Source organism: Thunnus albacares, chromosome 2 (assembly GCF_914725855.1).
Source record: "Thunnus albacares chromosome 2, fThuAlb1.1, whole genome shotgun sequence".
NCBI lineage: Eukaryota > Metazoa > Chordata > Actinopteri > Scombriformes > Scombridae > Thunnus > Thunnus albacares.
In genome coordinates, this window is record NC_058107.1 from 18,797,851 (window position 1) to 18,821,894 (window position 24,044).

At 41.4% G+C, this 24,044-nt stretch overlaps 1 protein-coding gene across 2 annotated transcripts in view; it reads left to right on the forward strand.

The window, feature by feature from the left end:
- The first annotated feature begins 795 nt into the window (after nt 1–795).
- ssbp2a (single stranded DNA binding protein 2a) overlaps nt 796–24,044 on the forward strand; it is a 54,205-nt gene continuing 30,956 nt past the window's right edge. The window contains exon 1 of one of the 2 annotated variants that reach the window (XM_044369871.1): nt 796–938. In XM_044369871.1, the coding sequence (XP_044225806.1) occupies nt 883–938 (56 nt within the window). In that variant the 5' untranslated portion in view covers nt 796–882. Of the gene's footprint in view, nt 939–1,039; nt 1,251–24,044 lie in introns of those variants that run through there. The other variant, XM_044369880.1, reaches the window with a different exon arrangement.

A 24,044-nucleotide genomic window follows, 5' to 3' on the forward strand; every position in this document is an offset into this window, starting at 1 on the left:
GTCACTCCAACAGGTCATCATTTACACTTTACAGCTGATTATCATCAACATCCGCCCACACTTCATTTATCCGACACTGTCACTGGCTTTTCCAAACATTTCCTCCTGGCGGTGGAGCAACTGCACAGTAGCACTGCCTCACGCATGTATGTACAGGACGACTTGTAATGTGGCTTCATCCTCCCACAGTACACCGTGCCTTTGCATGCTGGGTGTGTTGTTTACAGGCCCCTCTGTAGTGCTTGTGTCTTCCCAACATGCTCTGCTACACACATGTTTGGATATCTTAACCGAGCCTATGTAAATAAACACCAATGCAAATGCAGTTTTATATTTGCGAGAGTTGTTTGCGCAGTGCGCTGTGTGTGCGTCGGTAGAGGGTGTGATTGTCTATAAAAGGAACAGCCAAAGCCAGTTGTTTAAAATCCTAGTTGGACGGTTTCAAATCCCCCCCTTGCACTGAGAGAGGAGAATAGAGGGAGGGAGTGCGGATGTGCGTGCGTGTATGTGTGTGTGTGTGTGTGTATGTGTGTGTGCGTGTGTGTTTGTCAGTCTGTCTGCATGTCAGGATGGGAGAGACACTGACAGACAGACAGACTGCAGACAGACAGACTGGGAAAGCAGAAGGAAAGACAGAGTGGAGCAGAAAGAGAGAGAGAGAGAGAGAGGGAGAGAGAGAAGGAGGAGGGGGTGGAGCTACCAGTGCAGGGGCGGGGACAATCAGCTGTCACTCACTGGCGGTTGCCATGGCGAGCGGGCGGTCCCGAACAGCGGGGCATCCAATGGGAGACGACGCTGCTTGTGTCGCCATGGTGACGGGGCTGTGCCCAGGGAGGTTGTGATGGGTTGACAGGTGCGTGACAATCGGAGCTCTCTGCAAGCATGTACGCCAAAGGCAAGAGTAGCAACGTGCCGTCCGACAGCCAAGCCAGAGAAAAGTAAGTTTTATTTATGGGGGAGGAAACCGCGGCTGTGAGGGAAGTTCATGAGCGGCCGGGGGCAGTCACACACGGAGCTGCGGAGGGGAGGGCACACGGCGCTACACTCAGCGGCATGGGGCTCTCTGCTCAGCGAGAAAGGCTTGGAAAGTTGACTGCTTCATTTATTTGAAGAAAGATAAGACATTTTGTCGGAGGGGTTTTTTACTGTAATTAGACAGACGATGGTAGTAATTTAACACGCAGTTGCTGCTTCCACCGGTTAATGAATCCAACTACATCCTTCTCTCGCGGTGTCCCGGCATTTCTCTGGTGATCTATTTCATTTCATTACCGAGCAGTTGTTTCATTTTTAAACATCCATGTAGTTGTGGATGTGGTTTGCGTTTTTAGTCATGCAATTAACTGCTCCGACCGTTTGGGGTCGAACAAATTGTGCAGTTTTGTAAACATGCGGAGCGAAACTAGACATCGAGCGGCAGGAAAGTCCAACGCATTTGTCAGCTCTGAAGCCGCTGTGTGTGTGTTTGGAGGTGTCGCTTTCTCAAAGAGACTGTGTTGTGTTAAATGCGCTGAGTCCTATCACCGCTGCAGCTGATGAGGTTTGTTACAGGGGCAGGCGGTCCGGTTGTTGGCTGTATTTGACTGTGCAGTAATCGTTTTTTGTACAATTCAGTGTATAAAGATAAGCAGTTTTGAATGGGAAGGCTTGTCATGTCTGAGCTGTGCTTTCTGCACATTGAACTGGGTTCTCAGTACAAAGATGAGCAGACTGAGAGCAGAGTTTGACCTAAGAAGGGAACTAATAGGCTTTTACATGGAGACAGTGACAATAAAATAAAGTTTCAATTAGAGCTGCAACTATTAGTCCACTAATCAATTAGTTGCCAACTATTAAATTAATCAAAAACTATTTTGATAATCGATTAATCGATTAAAAGAAAAACAGTCAAAATTCTCTGGTTCTATCATCTCAAGTATGAATATTTTCTGGTTTCTTTAGTCTACTGTGATAGTAAACTGAATATCTTTGGGTTGTGGACTGTCTTGACAAGACAAGACATTTGAGGATGGCAGGTTGGGCTTTGGGACATTTTTCATGATTATCTGACATTGTATGGACCAAACAACTAATCAATTAATCGAGAAGTAATTGACAGATTAATCAATAATGAGAATAATCGTTAGTAGTAGGCCTAGTTTAAATATAGATAGTTATAGTAAGGTTAGTGCCACTCTTAAACACTACACCTGATATGTTGTTAATGCATGAGATGTGAAACCTAACTAACTAAATTCTGATGTTTCCTAAACTAGAGGGACAGATTGCTTTAAGGTGAAGCTGCGTTCAGTTAGATGTAACCAGGCACGGCTGCTCACTATTTTTTTGGATGCTTGGGGTCAGATGGTCAGTGAGTAGGGCTCATGGATCAGCACTCCTTGGGAAGGAGGAGCATGTATTTATTGATCATATGCCTTTGATTGTGAACATACAGGAAAACATTTACAGTCTGTGTGCCTCACCGGTTTAGACCTCTGCAGCTTATTAATGGACTCAGAGAAGTATAACATACACAAACTTAAAGAGCCGCTGCATTTCACTTGTATTTTTCAATTCACCTGGGAATATGACCGTAAAAGACAAGATTAATCACCTCACCTCTCCTCCTAACTACCGCTACTCATTTATTGTGTCTTTTGAATCCAGTTCACTCATGTTTGTCAACAGTGTGATTGAGTGCTCTCCTCCATCCCTTGAGCCCCATTCTTTAGCCCCAATCGATAGGAAGAGGATAGGACTGAACAGTGTGGCTCTATCGCAGGCTTTATCGCAAGTCAGAGGGAGAGATGGAAAGCTTCCTTTAGGCCTGGAAGATCCTCTGTGTGCATTACATGTGAGCGTGTGTGTGTGTGTGTGTGTGTTTGTATGTGTGTAGGCATGTTATGAGATAAGCTTTTCTGTTGGTGAAACTCAGCAGATTTACTTGTTCTCAAGAAGAATTCCCCTGACAGTTTATCTGCGATGAAGACACATTTACAGACTTGCTGTGTCAAAATGAGCGTGGATAACGGGCTGTTTTTTTTTTTTTCTTAAAGGAAAACATTTACCATAACTGTGTTGATAGATGTGACAGACATGATCTTTCATAGGTAAATCAGCACTGAAGAGCTAAAAGACAAGGCTATAATGAGGCGACACTTTTGAGGGATCATGGGAGGTTGAACACTCACCTGACTTCATTTGATTGAAAGAATATCTTGCTGTTGTTGTTGAGCATGAGTGGTAACATCTCAGCCATAAATACGGTCTGTTTAATTATTGGAACTGAACCATCTCCGGCGGTATCATCTGATGATATTGTTGATTAAGCTTCTTGTTCTTGTTTTATAGGGAGTTACATGATCCCTGAGATACTGCGCTGTCTGTGCGTGTGGGTCTGACCCTGTACGCTAAACTTCTTACTTTTACTGTACATCTCTTTCACTGTAATTTAGACTTTCATGTCGCTGCGGATCATGTCGGTATCCGTGTTTACATTTCGAGGCGAGGTTTATTTTAGAGTGATGTTCCATTGTGCGTTCACTGCCAAGGCCGTGACAAAAGAAAGGAAAAGGATGAGAAGAAAACAACCGGATGAAAAGGCAGTGAAAGGCAGAAATCAGGAAAGGCAGAGTTTCATTTGTTTCTTAACAAGCAGCCTTGTTTATCAGCGGTGTGTATCAGAGAAGCAGAGCAGGCCCAGCGCTGCCGAGTCTTCAGTTGTTTTTCATTTCTGCAGCGCAGCGGGGGATCAGAGAGTGGGAGAGACAGAGGGCAACAACAGATTGAGGGAAAGAAGGAGGAGGGGAAAGAGCAGGACTGAGGGAATTTGCTGGATCATTAGTTTACAGTGTTGTAGTATTGACCTCAGAATGGACCCCTGCAGACACGGGGCTCTGGCATCTCGCCCGTGTAGATGTAGAGGAGCTCTAAATGCAGCTGACCTCTGTGCAACTCTCTTCATCTGTGAGCGATAAGCATCTGATTTGTGTGGTGTGTCCTTGCTACGGATGCAGCGGTTAACGCATCGCATATTTCTAAATTTTATGTCATGGTTTTTGCAGTTTGCACACTCGGGGAGATAAGAAGTAATATAGCGTGATAAAGATCTTGCTTTAGGAGAATCACAAAATGTAGTTTCAAGATTCCACATTAAATGCTGTTTAAAAGTGTAGATTTACAGTACGCAGCATCTGCCTGAGATTTTCGGACAATATATAGGAAGCCACATTTTCTCTGTGGACACTTAAGAGTCTCTACACTGTTCGATCGCCACCTCTTGTTTTGCATGTTAGTACAACCTTTTGTTCTTGATAAGAAAAGAAAGGTTAACAAAAGCCATACATTTTAAATGCAACAACCACATCTACTACTATTAACACAAATGTCACGCTGGTTATTCTCTTACCTAATTATAGTGGCTGATCTTTACTTTTCAGACATGTGACGTATACTGTATTAGTAGTCTCAAAATTAGATTAACAATGTGATTAATGTCAATATCATTGTAAAAACACTGTGATTGTTTTCATTTGCATATTAAGAAACACCAAATTTAGACTTATTTTTCCTTGAGTTGTTACGGTGAGGTCCACGCGTTTGTCTGACATTTCTACAGATACAGATACATGTTTTGCCACATAGTGTGAAAACATTGACAGCACAAAATATTAGAGACACATTTCATGAAGTGCACTGAAGTGATGGCGAAAGCTGTTATCACTTATTTATTTCCTTGAAGTAATCTGTACCCTTCACAGAAGAAGAGATGCAGATAAAGAGAACCAGATGAGTAAGAGAATGATGGGGTTTTTTTGTTGTTTTTTTAAAATGTCATTTTTACCCAAATCGCAAATAAAACACATTGTCTCAATTACCCATTTATCAAGCCATGGTTTTTATTTGCTGATGTTGTGAAATATCAGCTTCTGAAACTTAAAACTAATTAGAACATGAGTTGAATAGAATTTTGCTTTTGGTGCTCAAATCAAGAAACAATGTTTGGGGTTTTCTGGATGGTCCAGACCTCACAGTAAACATTTCTCATTAGAACTGTTTAGCGGGAATTACTTCCAACTAGGGCTGTGATTAATGATTGTTTCCATTGTAAATCTTCTGATTATTTTCTTGATTAATCGATGAATCCTTTTGTGTACAAAATGTCAGAAAACAGTGAAAAATGCCCATTACAATGACGTCTTTTTGTCTGACCAGAAGTCCAAAATTGAAAATGTTCAGTTTACAATGACATAAAATAAAGAAAAACAGCAAACACAAACTTTTAAGAGCCAAGAACAAGGGAATTTTTGGCATTTGTGGTTGAAAAATGAGTTAAAGTTCTTTTGAACGATAATTTAAACTAAATGTTCCAGCTATAGTTCCTAGTCTGTGGATTGAGTAATGGGGACATTGTACTGTATCTGAAAAGACATATTGCTTGTTTTTCACTGCTTTGAGCTCCACAAACATTTCATACACCCCCACTGTATTTGGGTGCCAGCAGATATCTAAGAGACATATATCTCAAAACTTTTGTAAATAAAACCAAAACTATCTGCACAGATAGATACCACTAGTGGTAAGTGAGAAAATGTGTGTGGTGACTTGGGTGAGCTGATCCTTCACGGCTTGTGGATTGCACAAGAGCGGCTGCAACTAGTAATCACACTGTTTTTTAAATAAAATCCCAAGTGAAGTACGCATTTTTCGAATATTTGAAAACAGAATAGACATCTTGCTAAAATGTGTTGCTTCACATCTTTGTGTGTGTGTGTGTGTGTTTGTGTCAGGTTGTGAGGAAGAAGGAAGCAGTTTATGCCGTCTTTACACCTGTGTGCCTTCACTCAAAACTCACTCTAGGTCTCAGACAGCAACACCGTTCAGCTCTCTTTTCTCTCTCCCTCTCTCTCTCTCTCTCTCTCTCTCTCTCTCTCACTCTGGCTGTACCTGTGTTACGGTCTGCACTTGATTTTGATTCGGAGTGACAGTACACGACCACTGACTGTGTACTGCAGTTGTTCAACGAGTGTAGGTTTCAGTCACTGGCAGTTAGAGGACACATTCCACATAGTTCTGGGATTGTGGTCCTGAGTGAGTTGCACTGCATCACATAGTACACATTCCTTTTCTCCTTTTCTGTGCTAGTGAATCATGGAACAAGACTGTCGGGAGTGAGGCTGAGTGCAAACTCTACCGAAATCACACACATTGCTCACAAGTCATCTTTATGTATTTCTCATAGTCTCTCATCACACACACACATATCTTGATACTTCCCTAGAAAGTACTTTGATTTGTTTGTTTTTTTTTACACATCAGATTAATTAAATACAAACTAAACTCGCAGTTGTGAAAAGACAGACTATCATAAGTGTCATTATTGTTCAGTCTGTAGTTCAGGTGCCAACCATCTGGTGCAGACTTAAGAATTTCTGGTGCTGTGAGGATCATCATTCTGCACACATACATGCACACACACACACACACACACACACACACACACACACACCAACACACACACACACACGCACGCACGCAGCTACTTCTGAACCGAGACACCTCAGAATCCTGCCAGGAGGCTGCCAATGCAGCATTGCGCAGACTGAGGCAAAGCATTGCATGCTGGGAGTGTTTATCTGACAGAAGCAATTCAGGCTGCCACTCTGGCTCTGACAGAGTGAGTCGCATTACAGGAGAACTACAATGAAATAGAGCAGTATCATACACACACACATACTGTGTGCTAACAATGCCGTCGCGTTGACTGCGCTGATTTTGTCCACGCCAGCTGCCACCTGATGAATGTAACTGACGAGTATTTTGTTTGTTTACTACATTTAAGTGTCCTTGAGAAATGACAGAGGTACACTCATTAGAGGGAAGAGAGGAGATCATTTGTTAGAGCAGGAACAAAAAAAAAAATGTAGCCAGAGGATAAACATATGTTGCCGGTCAGATTGGTGGTGAAAAATGAGTCGAAATGAAAAATGCAAAAGAAAGTCTGAATGAAAGAAAGAGTTTTTGTGTCCAGGTCAGACGAGGTCAGGTGATATCCTGCAGGACCTTATGGTCTAATGCTCCATAATGGCCGTGTGTCAGACCTCTGCACTTTACACACATCTGACCCTCTCTGTGGATCACTTACGCTGGTACATTAAGTGGCCACACCTGGTTCTGTTGGCTTAAGTCCAGTGACGGAGTAAAAAGCCCCAGTGAGAACCCCCCCTCACCCCATACATAAGAGCCACATGGTGGGCCTCGACTTTAATTCAGCTCAGCTCTGCTCCTCCCTGTTTAAGACGACAGAGAACAGTATAAAAGTGCATCAGTGTGTGTGTGTGTATCTGTATCTGCTCTGCCGCTTTTGCTTGGGTCAATAGAGATCATAATGCGCGTGTAAGTCTGTAAACCCATCTGAGCTGTCCGCTTACAGCACTTTCCCCATACGTTTCATCCTTCAAAATCAACCTCCATCTGTCTGTCACGCCACTTGTGTGAATGTGAACTACAACATCCAGTGATCATTACACAGCTAATAGCCTCTCCAGCTCTCACAGGACGCTTGTGAACATCTGCAAGACACAGAGAACTGTCACTGCTCTCTGTTGTCGTCTTTCACCAACGCTGACAGTCAATGAAAGATATCGTCTTAAAACTGCTGCCGGTATTTGACAAATGTGTGCATCACAGCAACCTATCTCATTCAGGTTTTGTTAATGGAGGCATCACTGTCATAGGCACCCAACCGACCTCATTCTAACCAATACGCAGTCACCCATATGTTTAACCCTACACTTCTTCATATGCCTGTTGGGAAACTTATACACAGTCACAATGACATCTGTATACATGTAGCACCAGTCGAACTCCTTCCCTCCACTGAGATTACAGAGAATTTTTTTCTTAATCAGTCTGGGTAGCTGTAGTATTACTGGTGTCCACTTCATGTTGAAAACATCAGTCCTTAGCTGGAGTTTGGTTGTTATGCTTTCCATCAAATATACACTTTTTAACCTTTCCCTCCATTGTTGGACAGTTGGAGGCTTTACCTTTCTCCATAACACTGTAATCATCTTCTTTGCGATCAGCAGCAACACCCCAAGTAAATATGTCTGATTTTTGGTATCTATATCCTCCTGAGTCTCTTCCAATATAAAGAATGGCAGCTCTTGAGGTAGGTCTGCACCCTTGATTTGCTTGATCTCTTCCTGAATGTTTCTCCAATATTGATACAATTTGGGACAATCCCAATATATATGGGTATGTTCGCCAATCTCTCCCGCATCGTCTCCAGCATAATTCTGAGCTTGAACACAAGAGTCTTAAATACTCTCATTCTCGTTTTCCATTCAAACTCCCTCCAGGTAGGACTGCTTATTAGCTTGTGACCATCAAGGCATGTCTTTTCCCACATTTCATCAGTGATAACATTCATTTCTAATTCCCATTTCTGCTTCCTGTCACGTTATCTTGAAGCCATCTGTAGAAGAGGGCTATCAGGTTTTTTTTTTTTTATCATTCCCTCCATAGTCAACATGAAAATCTTTTCTAAATTAGGTGCTAGTTTACATATCTGCTCCCAATCTGCATGTGTCTGTAAGTGCTGTCACACTTGACGAAATCTAAAAAATCCATCCCTGACAGACCAAATTCTGTCTGAAGTTGTTTGTATGAAGGTAGGAATTCTGGAATAGCTGCTATTTTTAATGCTCTGGATATAGAATTAAAAAGGTTTAGTTGTTTTCTAATAACCAACCAAGTTTTCATTGTGAATTTAATCCATGCTGCGAATGTTTTAATCCTCACAGTGTTTTAGATTAGCATCAATCTGGGATAACAAGAAAATCAGAAGAAAAACGGGACTCTGACATGTTTTCTTTTTTCTTCCGGGTATACAGAGCTGTCTTCAAACAAAAAATGATGATGACAGTTTGACAAGGCTCTGATAGAAAACACTTTTTAACCTGCTGAACACAGAGAGGCTGTTAAAAGTCTCTCTTATCCCTGCTGCCAGAGATGTAACTTGCCACAGAACTGCTATCAAAGCAGCGGCCTCTTATTGAGCTGTGTTAGGGGGGGGGGGGGGGGGGGGAGAGACAGCCTCTGATCGACACAGGCAGAGAAAGGGGTGACGTGTCAATCAACAGACAGGACCCTGTAGAAGGCACCCTCACAGGACGCCTTGGGGTCCTCGGGAAGGATCGATGTGACAAAGGACCTCCGTCGGCATCAGATAGCATGTGGGGAAGAAGGGGAACAGAGGAGGAGAGGGCACAGCATCCTGAAAGTCTTTTATCACTCCCTTCAAAAGACAGAGGATACGGATGAGTGAGTTTATCACCCGATGCTGGTCCCTTAGGACCCTATGGGTATTCCCAAATTCCTCTGTTTTAATTAGAAATACACCATTTCATCATATCTTTCCCTCGCTTGTTCTTCTCTTCTCTCCTCTTCCTCCTTTTTAAAATACATCTCATTGTCACTTGGAACCTGTTCCAGCTCTCTGCAAAAGTTACAGTTTATCAGGTTTATCTTTTGTGATTGAGATACTGACATTTGGGGAGGTGAGGATTTATATCAGTGTCCTGTCACGGTGAGACATGAAGCAGAGAGCAGAGGGGTATTTCATGGTATGCTTTGTTGACTATGACAGGAAACTACAGTCCATGCTGTCAGGCTTTGTTCATGATGTTAGTGGTAGCACTTGGGGTTTTGTCAGGAAGTTTTTATTGCCCCTGGTGACACCAAATATGCATTGCTCTAAACCACAGCACGGTAGGGACGCTCTCCGTCAAAACGCTTCCTGTAACCTGAGCTCCAGCCAAAAGTAAATGCTGTCAGTGGAAACCACACTTACAGTCTGCACGCTCAGGCTTACTTCCTGTATCTTTCAGGTTTGTGATTTGCAGTCCAACATTTTTAGTTTATTGGAGATAATAATTTAGCATCTTTATTTATTTAAGTTAAGATACCAGCAATTGGTCATCTTTTTCCATGTTTGTATCGATGCATGTCTGCCATGCCACACTGGCTTTTTACTGGATGACAACACGCTCTTGTGCTCACCAGTGTAGCTTGACATGCATTACCATTGTTAGTGCCACAGTGTAACTGCGGATGCTGCTGTGCCTCCCCTGCCTGCCGAGTATAGTGGAGGTTGGTCGGAGGCCTCTCTGCTGCTGATATTCCTCCATCATTGATATGCAAGCTGCATTGCACAGGCGCTAGCGCAAGGTTAAGCATGCGTGACGGCCAGGCTTAGGAACTGCTTCTCTCTCTCTCTCTCTCTCTCTCTCTATCTCTCTCTCTCTCTACTACACACTCACACACACATATTTTCGTACTGATTTCTCTGCAGTTCTATATCTTGCACTCAATTGTCCCATGTCTGTTTTGTAAAGTTAAGCCATAGTTCTTCAGTTTAATTCTTTATAAATGTACCATCCTTACATGACCGCATATAGGGACTCTGTCCACTGATCCCAGTAAAGTCCATGATGACATTTTCTCCCCTCTGAATACAAGGCAGTATATCCTCTCGCTTGGGATTTAAATCACAGACACAGAGTTCTTGACTTTTTAAGGTCCAGTTAATGCTATTTCACAACCACAGAGAAGCAGGAAAGATAAATGAGTGACACAGTGGTGCAGAGCAGGACAACAATAGGACTGTTTTCCAGGATAGTTCCAGTGTTAAAGGTGAACAAACTGGAAATAAGTAGGTGTGTGTTTTTTCATGTTGTTAAATGGTATTATTCATTTACAGGCATCTCACTGCATGTTTTACAGCTAATTCATACAACCTTATGTTGCATGTATTTCTCTGAATGGTTAGTAATTTATTTATACTTCCTCCAGAGCCTCTGTGCAGGCCTTAATAGCCTCACATTCTTCCCTAAATTGCTCTAGATTGCCTTCATCTGTATCAGTTTTTTTATCTCATCTTGCAGCTTTGTTGTTCAAAAGAATAGAGGCCTATTAGAGCCTTGTAGAAAGGAATTCTAATCCTAAGATTAGAGCAGTGCAGTCCTCCCAGTCGTCTCCTTCTCCCTCTGGTTTCGTTGGAGTTGCTGCTGATTGTGGAATGTTGCATTGTGTGAGCTGAACAATGATGGTGTGCCGCTGGATGGACTGCGGAGCTGGCAGGAGAGGAGAGCGTCCCAGGCCATCACATTCCAAGTCCTGCAGTCTACAACCGGGAGGGCCAGGCTCAGTTAGCAAGGAAACACTTAAGCGTCAATGAGTTTGTGTGACTGTGTAAACGAGATTGTAAGTGAGCGTAAAAGACAGACAGATGGTAATTAAAACAACTCAGCGATTGTCCAATCAAAGAACAAAATAACAGTCTGATCAGACATTTTTCTTTATCATACTTACAATATTAGGACTGACTAGCTCTACACTGCAACACAAGAACAATGCTGCTTCTTTTCTTTTACTTGAGCCATCAACTGGTGACACATGTAGCTTTAACTTCAGTCTTTTAGTATTATGTATTTGGCAATTAAGTACAAATTTAAGACCTCTCTTTTACAGGGTTGTCATTTCAAGTGGAATCAGCTTATGTCAGCCAGAGACTGAGCTTTCAACTAACTCAAGGAGTAACGTTAGCTTAATGAGCTAGCTAGCTATTTTTCAGCTGGCAAAGTCAACAGTTGCCAGCTACAAATGAGTAGTCCCCTTATTTCTACATGTATCTGACATCAAAGACTCATTGTCAAAACAATTACAAAGAATTTCATGTGATAAATCTGCCAGTATTATCATTGTAAACTGCATAATGTGCTGTGCAAGAACAGAAAGCTTGACAGGCGTAGCAGTGGTAACTAAATTGGGGCTGGGCTTATTGTAGCTAATGGACTATTTATGTGTATGTTTTTCTAGTGGTCACACCAGTTTATTAGGCACACTTAGCTAAACCCAAAGCAGTCTAATACAACAGCCCTTCATTAAATCATATCTTCATTAAAGTTGCAAAGTTCACTTTTCATTGTTTTGGAGAGGCGTTGCTTCAATTCACTTTTGTGATTATAGTTTGTGGTGCTGTTTAATTTGGAAACATTAGTTACTTGACCTAAGATTGGCAACTGATAATTGATTGATTAAGTTATTTATGAAGCAACAATGTCAAACTTTTCATGGTTCGAGCCTTTCAAATGTGAGGATTTGCTGCCTTTCTCTATAGTAAATTGAGTATCTTTGGGTTTTAGACTGTTGGGTCAGACATCACCATGGGCTCTTTCAAATCATGATGGGTGTTTTTACTGTATATGTTTTACTGTATAGACTAAGAGAGTCAGTTAATAGATAATAAAAGATAATGAAAAATACTGAGAGGTGTTACTAATATTTGGTCTATTTACTCATCTTCTAACAGCTTGCAGTGTTTTGGGTATGTTGTATACACAGGAATTTTTTTACAACTCCTCAGTGTAGCCTGTGCACATTCATTAACCTCCCCTCTTCCTGAGAAGCTATACAAACAGACTTTAAAATAATACAGTAATTAACCTTGTATGATCACTAAATGTTGTCATCAAACTCCAAGTTATTTCTGTAAACATCAGTTTAATATTCTTGGCATTATGGCTGTGTTGCATTCAAGATTTACTGTAATAGCTTGTAGAGAAAGTTGAACAAGGAAAACACTCCTAAAAATCATTGGTGTTCTTTCATCTGTGAAATTAAACAAACTCCCCACGAGAGGTGACTCAATCTAAACAAATCAAACCCAATGAAATGGAACTCAAATTAAGAAAGTGATGGATTTGCCTCTGCTTTTATTTGATTTATCCACTTTACATGTTCTGCAAACAAATTTCAGCTGTAGAAAAAATCTTACTGGCTGAAACCTGTGTGTAAATGACAGATATAAAGGACACGACTGGATTTTGGTCAATTAGTCTGTTGGTAAATAGTGAGCTTACCTATCACGCTCTCTCACCATTTCTCTCTGTTTCTCTCTCTCTCTCTCTCTCTCTCTCTCTGATAAGCTGGCATTTCCTGTTATCTCAGCCTTGGGCATTGTTGTCTGCTCTGTGAGACAGTAGAGTCTCTGCACTGCTGACGGAACAAGAACTGTTTCACTTTGTCTGATTGTGCCTGTATCAGGCGAGGGGATGCTTCCTTTTTTATTGTATTGTCTGTTCAAGTCTTAATTGCAACTGCACTAATTTGCTGTTTTTCAAGATCCGAGTGGGAGTGGGAGTGTTTCCTGCCAGCCAGTTAGTATTGTCTGGTACACACCACCCACTGAACTCAAAGCCAGTATTTTTTACTGATACACAAAAACAATATATAATGATGAATGTATCGGTATCATTATGCCATAACTCAAGTTTTATATGACTGCAGTCATTCCACTGACATGGAGCAGGAGTCTGAACTATAAAAAGTACACTTCATGCAATCAATCTTGCCAAAATATCCAATGAACCGAGCTGAACAAAAAAATGTTTAAACCCAAAGCAGATTAGTAAATACAGTATCAGTCAAAAGTTTGGACACACTTTCTCATTCAAGTGAATGGGAAGGTGTATCCAAACTTTTGACTGGTACTGTACATGTAGTGAAGTCAAACCAATACCTGCTTCTTCTCCTCCAACACTTATTTCAATACCTAAACTCTGCAGACATGGAGTATCAAACCAATGTAAATGGTGATTTCTTTTTCTTTTTTTTTTCACATCCCAATTGCTCCTCTACACTTACATACACACACACACACACAATGAAATCCTGTACAACAGACTTCCCTACACCTTCCCTTATACACACATCCCATATCGTAAGTACTAACATTTGATTTTTTCTTTGCTGCAGTTGCAGCTGTACATCCTCAATGCATGTTTTCTCTTGTCGTGCAAATCCTGTCATGTCATTCAGTGTATTACGTTGTGTCTCATCATGTGTCACCTGTTTTTTCTGATCTCACTACAAAACAAAAAAACAAAACTACTCATCACTTTTTCATAATAAGTGGAGATGTTCAAACACCAACACTCTGTTTAGACTTGTGCACATTTTTATTATATTGTCCTGGAGGCTTTATCAAATTTATTTGGAAAAATTTTATATTGACTGACAAAGAAAATGTAGTTTATATGGCTCGATCTGGCTGATATTCAGCCAATATATAAAGGTCAACATCCCTTTACTGAAAGTTCACATGTTTAATCATGTGACACTGAACTTCTCTGCTCATTTAAAATTTCTCTGGAGCACTTCTGTCATCAATTAAAGCAAAATACTCTTTCTTGTCTATATTGTGCTATACAGTCTAATTTGCAGTTGAAGTTATGTAACAAAACTGCCTCCGCAAATATGTTCTGGCTCAATTAGAGAATGTGGTTTCACATTATTAAACATTTAGTTCACTCTGTTCTTTCAGTTAGACTTTCTTTTCTATCTGTCTACTATTTCTCATGCCCAGCATATGATAACCAGGTTTGGGTGTAGCCTTCTGGAGACACTGTGTGCTGGCTTTACAACACAGGGTGGAGGTTTGCAACTACAGTTGAACTTGTGGTCACAGTATCTTGATAAGTTGGCTGTTATCGCTCTCTGTCTTGTTCACGATGTAGCTTGGTTTACTACAGAATCTGAGCTGACATTAGCTGTCTCTTCCTCCACTCTATCTCTTTGTCGCTCAAAACAACATATTCTGAATCAGCCCATTGCGACATACATTGTAGTTGACAGTTGATCAACAGAAATCCAGCAGCAGTTTGATGCATTTGATGATAACAGTTCCCAAGCTGATCATAATTTAGATACCTTTCAGGTTTTCAACCACAGGTCAAAATAATATGAAATAAGACATTTTAAGAGCAGTTTTTGGCTCTGGTAGGCATTTGCCATTATAAGACATTTTTATTGTCTAGAAATAACTAACCACATAGATATCCTGATCAGTTTATAACTCAAACATTATGGATCTTTGTTGTTAAAATTGTTTTTTATCTTTCAAGTGGCTGTTTTATTGCATTTATTTTCATCTTAGGCATGTATTGGAAAGTCTTAAGGGTCAGGAGGGGGAGGAGAGGATTCTGGGATCTCTAGTTAATGAAAGGTAAACACAAGATCTACGTAGACTGAGGTGAGCCAAAGAACTCAGGACTCTTCCTCTCCTTCAGGATATGAGCTTCATTCTTTCGACTTATACTTTTACGCATGACATTTCACCTTTCTACTGGCGAATTCTTCTCTTTGCAGGAGAGAAAGTTTTCACTGAGAGCTACGTCTCTGTTTATAGCCACAGGTACAGTTATGTCTCTTTTAAATATGCGAAGTATGATAAACAGTTAGCGTTTTAATCAGGTGATTGCAGGACATACAGCATAATTATTGTGCAGTTAACTCATGTGACAACCATCATCAGCCGCCAGTATAATGTCATAGAGATTTTATTTGTGTGGCTGATCAACCTCTCACACAGTTCTGAAGTCAGCCAACTCCGTTCACCTCAACCAGCGCAGGATACAGCGGTCTCTGCCAAGCCGGTGTTGGAGCATTCAGGCCTGTCACCCAGCCAAAGCTTCCACTAAGAGCTTTACTACGTGTTCTGGAAGTGAGAGGGATAAAGGCTACGACAAACATTTGCTCAGCAAAGCAGTGTGTGAGACCATCTCAGTGGAGACAAAACAGGGAACATGAGCAGATGAAACACAGTTTATTTGAGTACAAGTGTCTCTCCTCAGGCTGTTTCCATGCAGGATTATGACGCATGTTTTGTTAATCTTCAAAGCTGGAGTGAACTTTTTTTTTTACTGCTCCGCCCAACTCTCAACTACGCACCAAACCTGCAAGTGATGTCAATGCACAGGCCAGTCAGCGGCAGAGAGAATATATTTTATATGAATATCTCAATACAAGTGCTCTGCATTTAGCAGGAGCCATTAGAGAGACCCAAGGGGATACCTTGGAAGGATAATGGAGAGTATAGATTTAACTTGTGACCATCAGCAAAAATACCAATTAGAAATGCATCAGCGATCAGCCAGTGATACAGCCACAGCACACTGCCAGCTGGGGATTAATTGAAGGCATGTATTTGACTGAAATATGGCAAGAAGTTGAAGGACTCTAATGGAAGTCTTTGTGCAGTCTTGACATACTTAAACGATACTTGTTTTTTTCTCTACAATGATATCAACTTTATTCCACGTGTGGGGTTATGATGTTTTGATGACCAATTAGATTAGATTAGAAAGGGGGAAAAGTGACTCTTTTTTTTCTGACTGCAATTCTGTCTCCCGTTCTGGAAGTCGGGTTCAGTTCCACGTCTGCAAATCCAATGTTTATGTAGGGACGCGTCAGCCTTATACCAGCTCAGTCTCTCCCAGAGATCCTCCCTGATAAACGTGTGTGACAGCAGCAGGCATGTTCATAATGTTGTCCTTTTCAGTTTCGCTCACAGGCTGCAGCATCGCTCCTCTTCTGCTTCGTCCTGACCTCCCCTCGCTGCGCTTCTCAACTCCTTTCATTAATCATTTACTCTCTTCCCTCTCCGTACCCCCCCCCCCCCCCCCCCCCCCCCCCCCCCCCCCCCCCCTCCCCTCCACCTCTCTTCCTCTCCTCTCTCCTTGCTCTCTCGCTTTCTACCCTCTGGATCTCTTGTTGCTGCTTATCTTTATCTCGTTATCTCTCTCCATCACTACATCTTTATCTCTCTGTTGACTGGTAAATTACCTATCTTTGTCTTTTCCTCCATACTATCAGTGTGTATCGTGCTACTGCATGCCATAATCTCCCTCTTTTCTGCCCTTTTTCTCTCTGCCTCTTTCAAGTTGTGTGTATGAGTTTTACTCTATGGATCCCTCCTCTATGTTTGTGTGTGTGTGTGTGTGTGTGTGTGTGTGTGTGTGTGTGTGTGTGCTTGCAAAAGAGTAGCTCAGACAAAGCAGCCACTGTATGCAGCTAACAGTGCTTTCAAACAATTAATCCACTCGCGCCTAGCTGCTCAAGTCCCCCGCACAGATTCATTAAAACTATACTTTTGCCTAATGAAAATGCATCAGGGATTAGTCCACTGGAACCTGATTTCCTGATTTGACCATGATCCTGTTGCTCTACCTTTCCCAGACAAGGTGTATGCATAAATAGCCCTGTTTTGAAGATGCTCTTCACTGGCATAATGGCTCCATAATCCCCATGGTTGTTTGGGCTCTTGGTTTTTTTTTTTTTCTCTCTGTTGTTTTCCTGAAGCCCTGCGTATAAGATGAATTATTCAGCATTGTAATGGGTCTATATTTGTCGTTGTTTATCTTGCCTCAGTGCCCCCGCCACCATCGTCGCTGCCCCACCACCATCCCTCTCCTAGCTTTTCACTTGTCTGTCTGTCTGTCTGGCAAGCGGAGCCACTCCACCCGCCGAGGATGCTCCACTTTAATGAATGAAGTGAAGTCATTTAGCAAGGCTCTTAATGGCACATAAAGCCCCGCTGCTAGGCTTGATTAATCAGGGAAAGTGTTTGGCTGTCACACACAGGGCTGTCCTCAGCAGGGGCAGGAGCTTGATCGCTGCTCTCTCTTTTATGGTGGGGTCCCTCTCTATTCTCGCCGGAGTTGTCAGGAGACCGAGCAGCCGACGCTCTTCTCATCCACAGGTGGCGCCTGTTGATGGTGAGCTTTCAGGAGGCTTGATTGGAGAGTGAGAGCCCGCTCAGCTTAGCTGTAGACTGGGTGTGACGATGATGATGATAATGATGATGATCTTGCCTCTGTGCCAAAGACAGGTGTTTGTGATTTGTGTCGCTCTTGTGGCCTGCATCTCTTTAGCGAGGTGTGATATCATAAGAGGACAGTGCAGTCAGCAAACAAGGATATATACAAAAAGGAGTAGACCACTGTAAACAGCATGACTTTACTACTGTGTACTGAAAGAAAGCCTTTCTCATCATGCGATTATAATACAGGGGGAGGACAACATAACAGAAACACCTTAGAATACACTAAAATAACCCAGTAGAGTACATGCATATACAGTATCTTAAGCCGAAAGCAACCATCTGACCTTTTTGTTGCCTTTAAAACTCACTTATTATATGATAAATGACTTTTATGAAAACCAATACAAGTCACTAATTGGTATTCAGTTTAATATGGTTCAGTTTTGCGCCGGGTGGCTGCCTTTGTACTTGTGGTTACTGCTGTCACTGCCTGAATTGCATCAGGCAATGATGTAATTCTATATATGCCATAAAATTATGTAACATGGCAAAGAGAAAAGTCTCAAAATGTATGACAACTTGTGCCAAACAAACTGCATCAGTATGGACGCACAACACTCACCAGCGCTCGACTCAATGACACATAAGCGGATATTTGATCAACAACAAAATACAGGCACAACATAGAAATTGGTCCAGTAACTAAACATTATGAGCTTTACCAAACCGGTGTTTACTGCAGGTTTCATTTATCGTTAGGTGTTACTGTTATTTCATCCATGGGAAATCTGGAGGAGTCATTTCATTTCTCCTTCTTGCTTTATTATTCTCTAAAGTGTAGCATTTGCTTGAAAGCAAAGTGCTTCAAAGACACTTTAACTCTCAGTAGATACTTCACAGTGTCTCTTTTACTAACATTATTCTTTGCTGTGAACACACACAGCAGAGATTTAAGGTGGTAATTTAGTCTTTTGTAGTAGGTAAGCATATCCAGGAGATAATTACAGTATTTCAACTTCCTGACTGTGACTTAGTTCAATCTAGGATTATTTTTCCATTGTTATTACTTCTCACAAAGAACTCATTGAAATTCATTTATAAAAATATAATGAAATTCATTGCATACTCCAAGGCATAGAATGCCTATGTGTCTTTCATTCTGTCCTTTCTGTATGTTATGTTTTGTGCACAGCATGCAGTCATTTGCTTTTTCTCTTGAGCATGATAGGAATCTAGTCTAGTTTAGCCTGGCTGTTTTCTTTGAGGGGTTTTGTGTTAATTTGCAGAAGGAGGTCACAGCAGGGTGCTTGGCTAACCGAGACACTGCTCAGTGAGAATCCTCAACATTAGAATATGAAAGTTTACAGATCTCGCGGGTATTCATCTTGGGGCTCATCCGCTAGCACACATCACCTCCATCCTCCCCTCCTGCCTTTTTTTTTCTGACTCTCTAATCCCCCTTCTTCACTCTCCTCTCTTCATCAGAACCTTTCATCTCTCTCTGCTATGCTCCTGTCACCCCATCACTCTCTTTCTCTCATTTTCTCTCTCTTTCTGTAATTTTCCATGTTGGAAATGAAGAGGGGAGTATCAGTCAGTCTCTGGCTGTTTGTTTGTTCTTATTTTTCCATCTTTCATTTTTCTGTCATGTTATACCACAGAAATCACTTGTAAAATTTTATGAAACCAGGAGAACATCTACAGGAAATCTGTGCATGACATGCTCTACTGTACAACCGTATACAACCTGTATTTAAACATTTAATATGAGATACCACAGGTACGAAAACCACTACACAGATTATTTTTCTCTATTTTTCTCTCTTTTACACACGTTCACTCTTTTTCTCACGATTTAGGTAGTTGGTACTGAGTGAAGAAGCTAGGTTAGATGATAGATGAGGGAGGCTTTGTAACAATATTTCATGATTATCTTGCCACTGCATTGTTGGGTTTAAGATATTCTCACAATATCCTCATTTCAATTGTTTTTCTCCAGTCATGTTTTACAGACAGCACCGGTCTGATTTTTAAGGAACCTTCCCACATTTGATCAGTTATACTGAGCAGGTAAAGTCAAAGTCATATCTTTGGCACCAGAAGTTGAAGTTGCACTCTCACTGCTCTCATCAGCAGATGCAGCAGAAAGCAGTTTTTTTTGTGCAAAAGCTTTAAAAACTCACTATGTGCTACCTGCTCTGCACCAAACAGCAACCAGACAAAGTTAGCAACTGGCTGGTGAACGTAGTGGAACATTTAGCAACTAAAATGCCAGATATTTCCCTCAGGAGTTGATGGTGGAAAAACATAACTAAAAGGAGGGTAAATGCTGGATTTGCATTCATCAGGTGGTGAGAAACACAACTCTCACAAATTAATCTTAAATTTCATCGCTGTCTGCCCTGACGTGCACACTGTTTGCTTACAAGTTTGCCATATCAACATCTATATGGTGAGAATATATCAGTGGTGTGTTTACACCTCCTTTCACTGCCTCTACGTGGCTAAAAAATAAACTAGTGCAGAGTCAGGTAAGTTGCCATCATTAAACTGCACACATGGCACTCTTCCATCTGTACAGTTTACAGTCTGTAATCATTACAAACCAAGCACCAAAAGGGACAAGACAGCATTTTGTGACCACATCGCTCTCTGACTGCTGCTCAGGAGACAGTTCGTATTCATCACTTCCTGTGGGTAGAGACAGTTTCCTGTCACTTCCCACATTACAAAGCCAGAATTTAATTTGGGCAAAGAAGGCACATTTAAAGCATCCCACTCAGAGGGGATGAGACACTATGCTGTCTAAACTGCAGCTCTACTTTGTCGTTAGGCAGACAAGACAGTGTCTTTACAGAAAAAAATATCTCCAGGTGCAGTTGTAATAGAAAAAAATGTGCAGAAGAGAAATTGAGACTAGCACCAGTTTTACCAGTAATATAGTTTAAGGGAAGGTCTTGCTGTTTTATTGTAATTGTAAGAGATCTGCCAAAGAGGTGACTGTACATCACTGGTAGGGAAGACTGGTAATTCTGGTAAGAATTCACATGTATTACTTCTCTTTTTACATACTTAATATTTAATTTGATTTCCTGGTCAAGTAAGTGTTATTAGGCTATGTCAGCATATCAGTAAGTCTTGTAAACATGTCAATTAACATGCCAATTCAGATCACAAGTATCATCACTTTTCCATTTAATCTTTAACAAGGGTGAAATAATCTGGAGCTAATCTATAACAGGCAAATCCAATCACTGAAGCCATTGTGTGTTGTGATTTGAAGCTCTGCCAGACTTTGATCGCCGTGGCATTAAATTGATTAGCAGTGATCTACTGGTCTCAACTAAATGCTGATCCTGGCAAACAGGTTCATGTCTCTGCCCCTAAACTCTGCTCTGTGCTCTCCTCTCTCTATGGCTCAGTAACAAGGCAACACAGAAGATGTTCACTGTTTCCGCCTGCTGCCTTCATTAGGCTGAGCTTGGTCTCTGACTGTTCAAGCTCACTGACTGTCTGCTCTTCTGCAGATTTACAGCAGCAGCCAGGATGGGGGGGGGGTCGACTCCAAATATGAATTTAATTAAATGTGTCTCTCAGAAGACAAAACCACTTCAATTTGAAGGAGAAAAGGGTCAGGTGTGGATCTTAAGGTTGCCCTCTCTGGCCCACCTTCTCCACTTGTGCTCACTCACCACCACAACACACATTTTATGCACACACACACACACACACACACACACACACAGAGTTTTAGCAAATAATGAGCGGGAGAAAAGTGGGAGGCTCCTGATCTCTTCAATCATCCTGGTTGCAGTTGTGACTCATGGAAAGTGGTTCTTATTTACACCACAAATTACCAGGGTAGACAGGTATGAATTAAAAAAAAAAAAAGAAAAAGTCTTCAATTTTTGGTGTGTGTCCGACAGCAAGGGCAAACAACAAAAGAGCTTTAATGTGAACGGACTAATGTGGAGTCAGAACCCATTATAAATGCATTGGCTGCCTCACTTTGAGCAGTTTTACCTCATATTCTAATGCAAAGATGATTTAGAGTGACAGTTTATTTAATGACAAGAGAGTCATTGTAAGGCTCTCACTTTATTGTGTCAAATTTGGAGGATTCTTAACCTTGAACAGTCACCTGTCCTCTAATCCTCGAACCTTATCTCCGCTCAGTGTTTTGACTCTGTCTGTCAGTCGAGTTCCACATAGTTGGGTGCTTTTTTATCAGCGGGAGGCTTGGCTGAACAAGTGGTAACTGAACAATGAGGGAGGTTTAGTGTTTTCAAAGCCTTTCACTTGTCTTTGAGAAAATTAGTAGTTTTGAGTTAAAGTTCAATAGATATTGAATGCTAACAAAGTGCCTTCATCTGCCGCTTTGCTGTCTGCTTATCAGTCCTATTTCAACTTTGCCTACTGGTGTGTGTTAAATAAAAAAGAGATGGGACGGATAGAGTCAGACAGAGAGAGAGAGAGAGAGAGAGAGAGAGGAGTGGTTTGCGCCTGATTTAAATGTGTATTTTTGCAAGCGTCAGTGCATTTAAATCGTTGTACCGAAGAACTGGAGCAGTGAATGAATTAAGACCTCAGTATTTTCTTCCTTGCTTTTTTGCTCTCCTTTAATCTCTTATCCAAAACTTGCATTAGCCTACTTACCTCTGATACCCTCTAATGTTTCTCTTTCTTACACCGAATCACCTCTCTCCCCACCGCTGCCCTCATCCTTCCACTTTTCCTCAGTTTCCTCTTTTTCTTCGACCTTTGTCTACATCAGGGCCAACGGTCATATCTTCGAGGTCTTGTTAAATCAAACCTTTCAGTCTTCCTGAAAGGCAGCTATGAAGCAAGGTCGGGTTTTTGTGTGTTAATAGATAGCTGACTGGATACAGGTCACTGCATGCCGAGGAGCTTGCATTTCTTTATTTATTCCCACTGATACATTGAATTCATTCATGCAGCATCATTGTCATCACTGTAAATGTATTTGTTGCAGATATATGAGATCTTTCAGTATTAATAAATAGTTCTACGCCGAAGCTGTCATAGCTGACATGAGGGTTCACAGGGGAGAGTGACAGATTTAGACAGGTTGGCTGGAAAACAATGCAAAACAGTGACAGAGCAAGTTTGTTCCTAGAAGTGTTCAGAGCTGTACAGTGCCTTGGAAAAAAAGAAGAAAAAAAAAAAAACGGGCACATCTTTTATTCATGTTCAGTTGTCGAGGTGTCAGGAGTTTTGTCAAGCCTCTCATTGTTCCGTTAACCTTGTCCCTGTGAAACGTTCTGTCTTTATCTCTTTGGTTAAACATTACAGCCAGGCCACAGAGGAAAAGGAGAGAGTAAAGGATGGAAAGAGGGATGGAAGGATGGAGCAGAGGAGCTTCCCTTCATCCATTCATCATTAAACAAACATGGCCTCTCACCAAAAAACAAGTGCAGAACAAGGCAATGCGAGCGAGATGGAAAAGAGGAGGAAGAGGGGAGACTGAGGATGAAAGTGATGAAGAAGAGAGATGGAAACGGGGGAGGGCGAGGAGACAGAGTGTACCTGTGTGCAGAGCAGCAAGGTGTGCAGTCCATCATCTTCAGACAGGCAGACAGGGCTGTCTGGGGAGTTTATTTTTACCTCAATATAAGAGGAGTCTGGATCGGCTACAGCAGGCTGGTAGCACCTTTCGGTGGGGGTTCTAGGACAGCTGCTGTCCTGGTGTGACGTCTTTCACGCCTGCCGATATTCACCCAGACACATGTACACACAAACACACATGGTCACAGCAAGCTCTGGGTCAAAGCTTGTGCTGTGTCATGTTCACAACTGTGTCTCTGCTCTACAATCACTTGTATTTTGTTTCAGTGTATAGCTGGAAGAATTAGTTGATTAGTCAATTAGCTGAGAATACATTTCTGCAACTATTTTTCAAGCAAAAAATGCATTTGCTGCATGGTTCCAACATTTCAAATGTAAGAATTTTAATGTTTTACTTTTTCATATATGATAGTAAACTGTGTCTTTTGGTTTTGGACATTTGGACAAGTCATTTCAGTATGTCACCGTCCCTGTAACTTGTCCTAAAAGTCATTTGTTTCAAAAAGAAGTGAAAAATATCTGCCAGTGCAATGAGAATATCTCTACTTTTTCCCCAGAAATTTAAGTTAAATTTTTCTTTATTCTAGAGTAGCAACCTGACACTGAAATAAGATGATTTCTATTGGATACAGTTCATAATTGTAACTGTTCAACACCTCAAAGAATTTATTTGTTGGGTACCTTACAATTCACACGAATCAGCCTCCAACTTGCTTAATATTGATTTTAGGGGAAATGTGAGGATCAAGCATGAATTTACTTCCTCCTACTTAGATTCACAACAAACAGCTCATTATTCATAGCCGTGTAC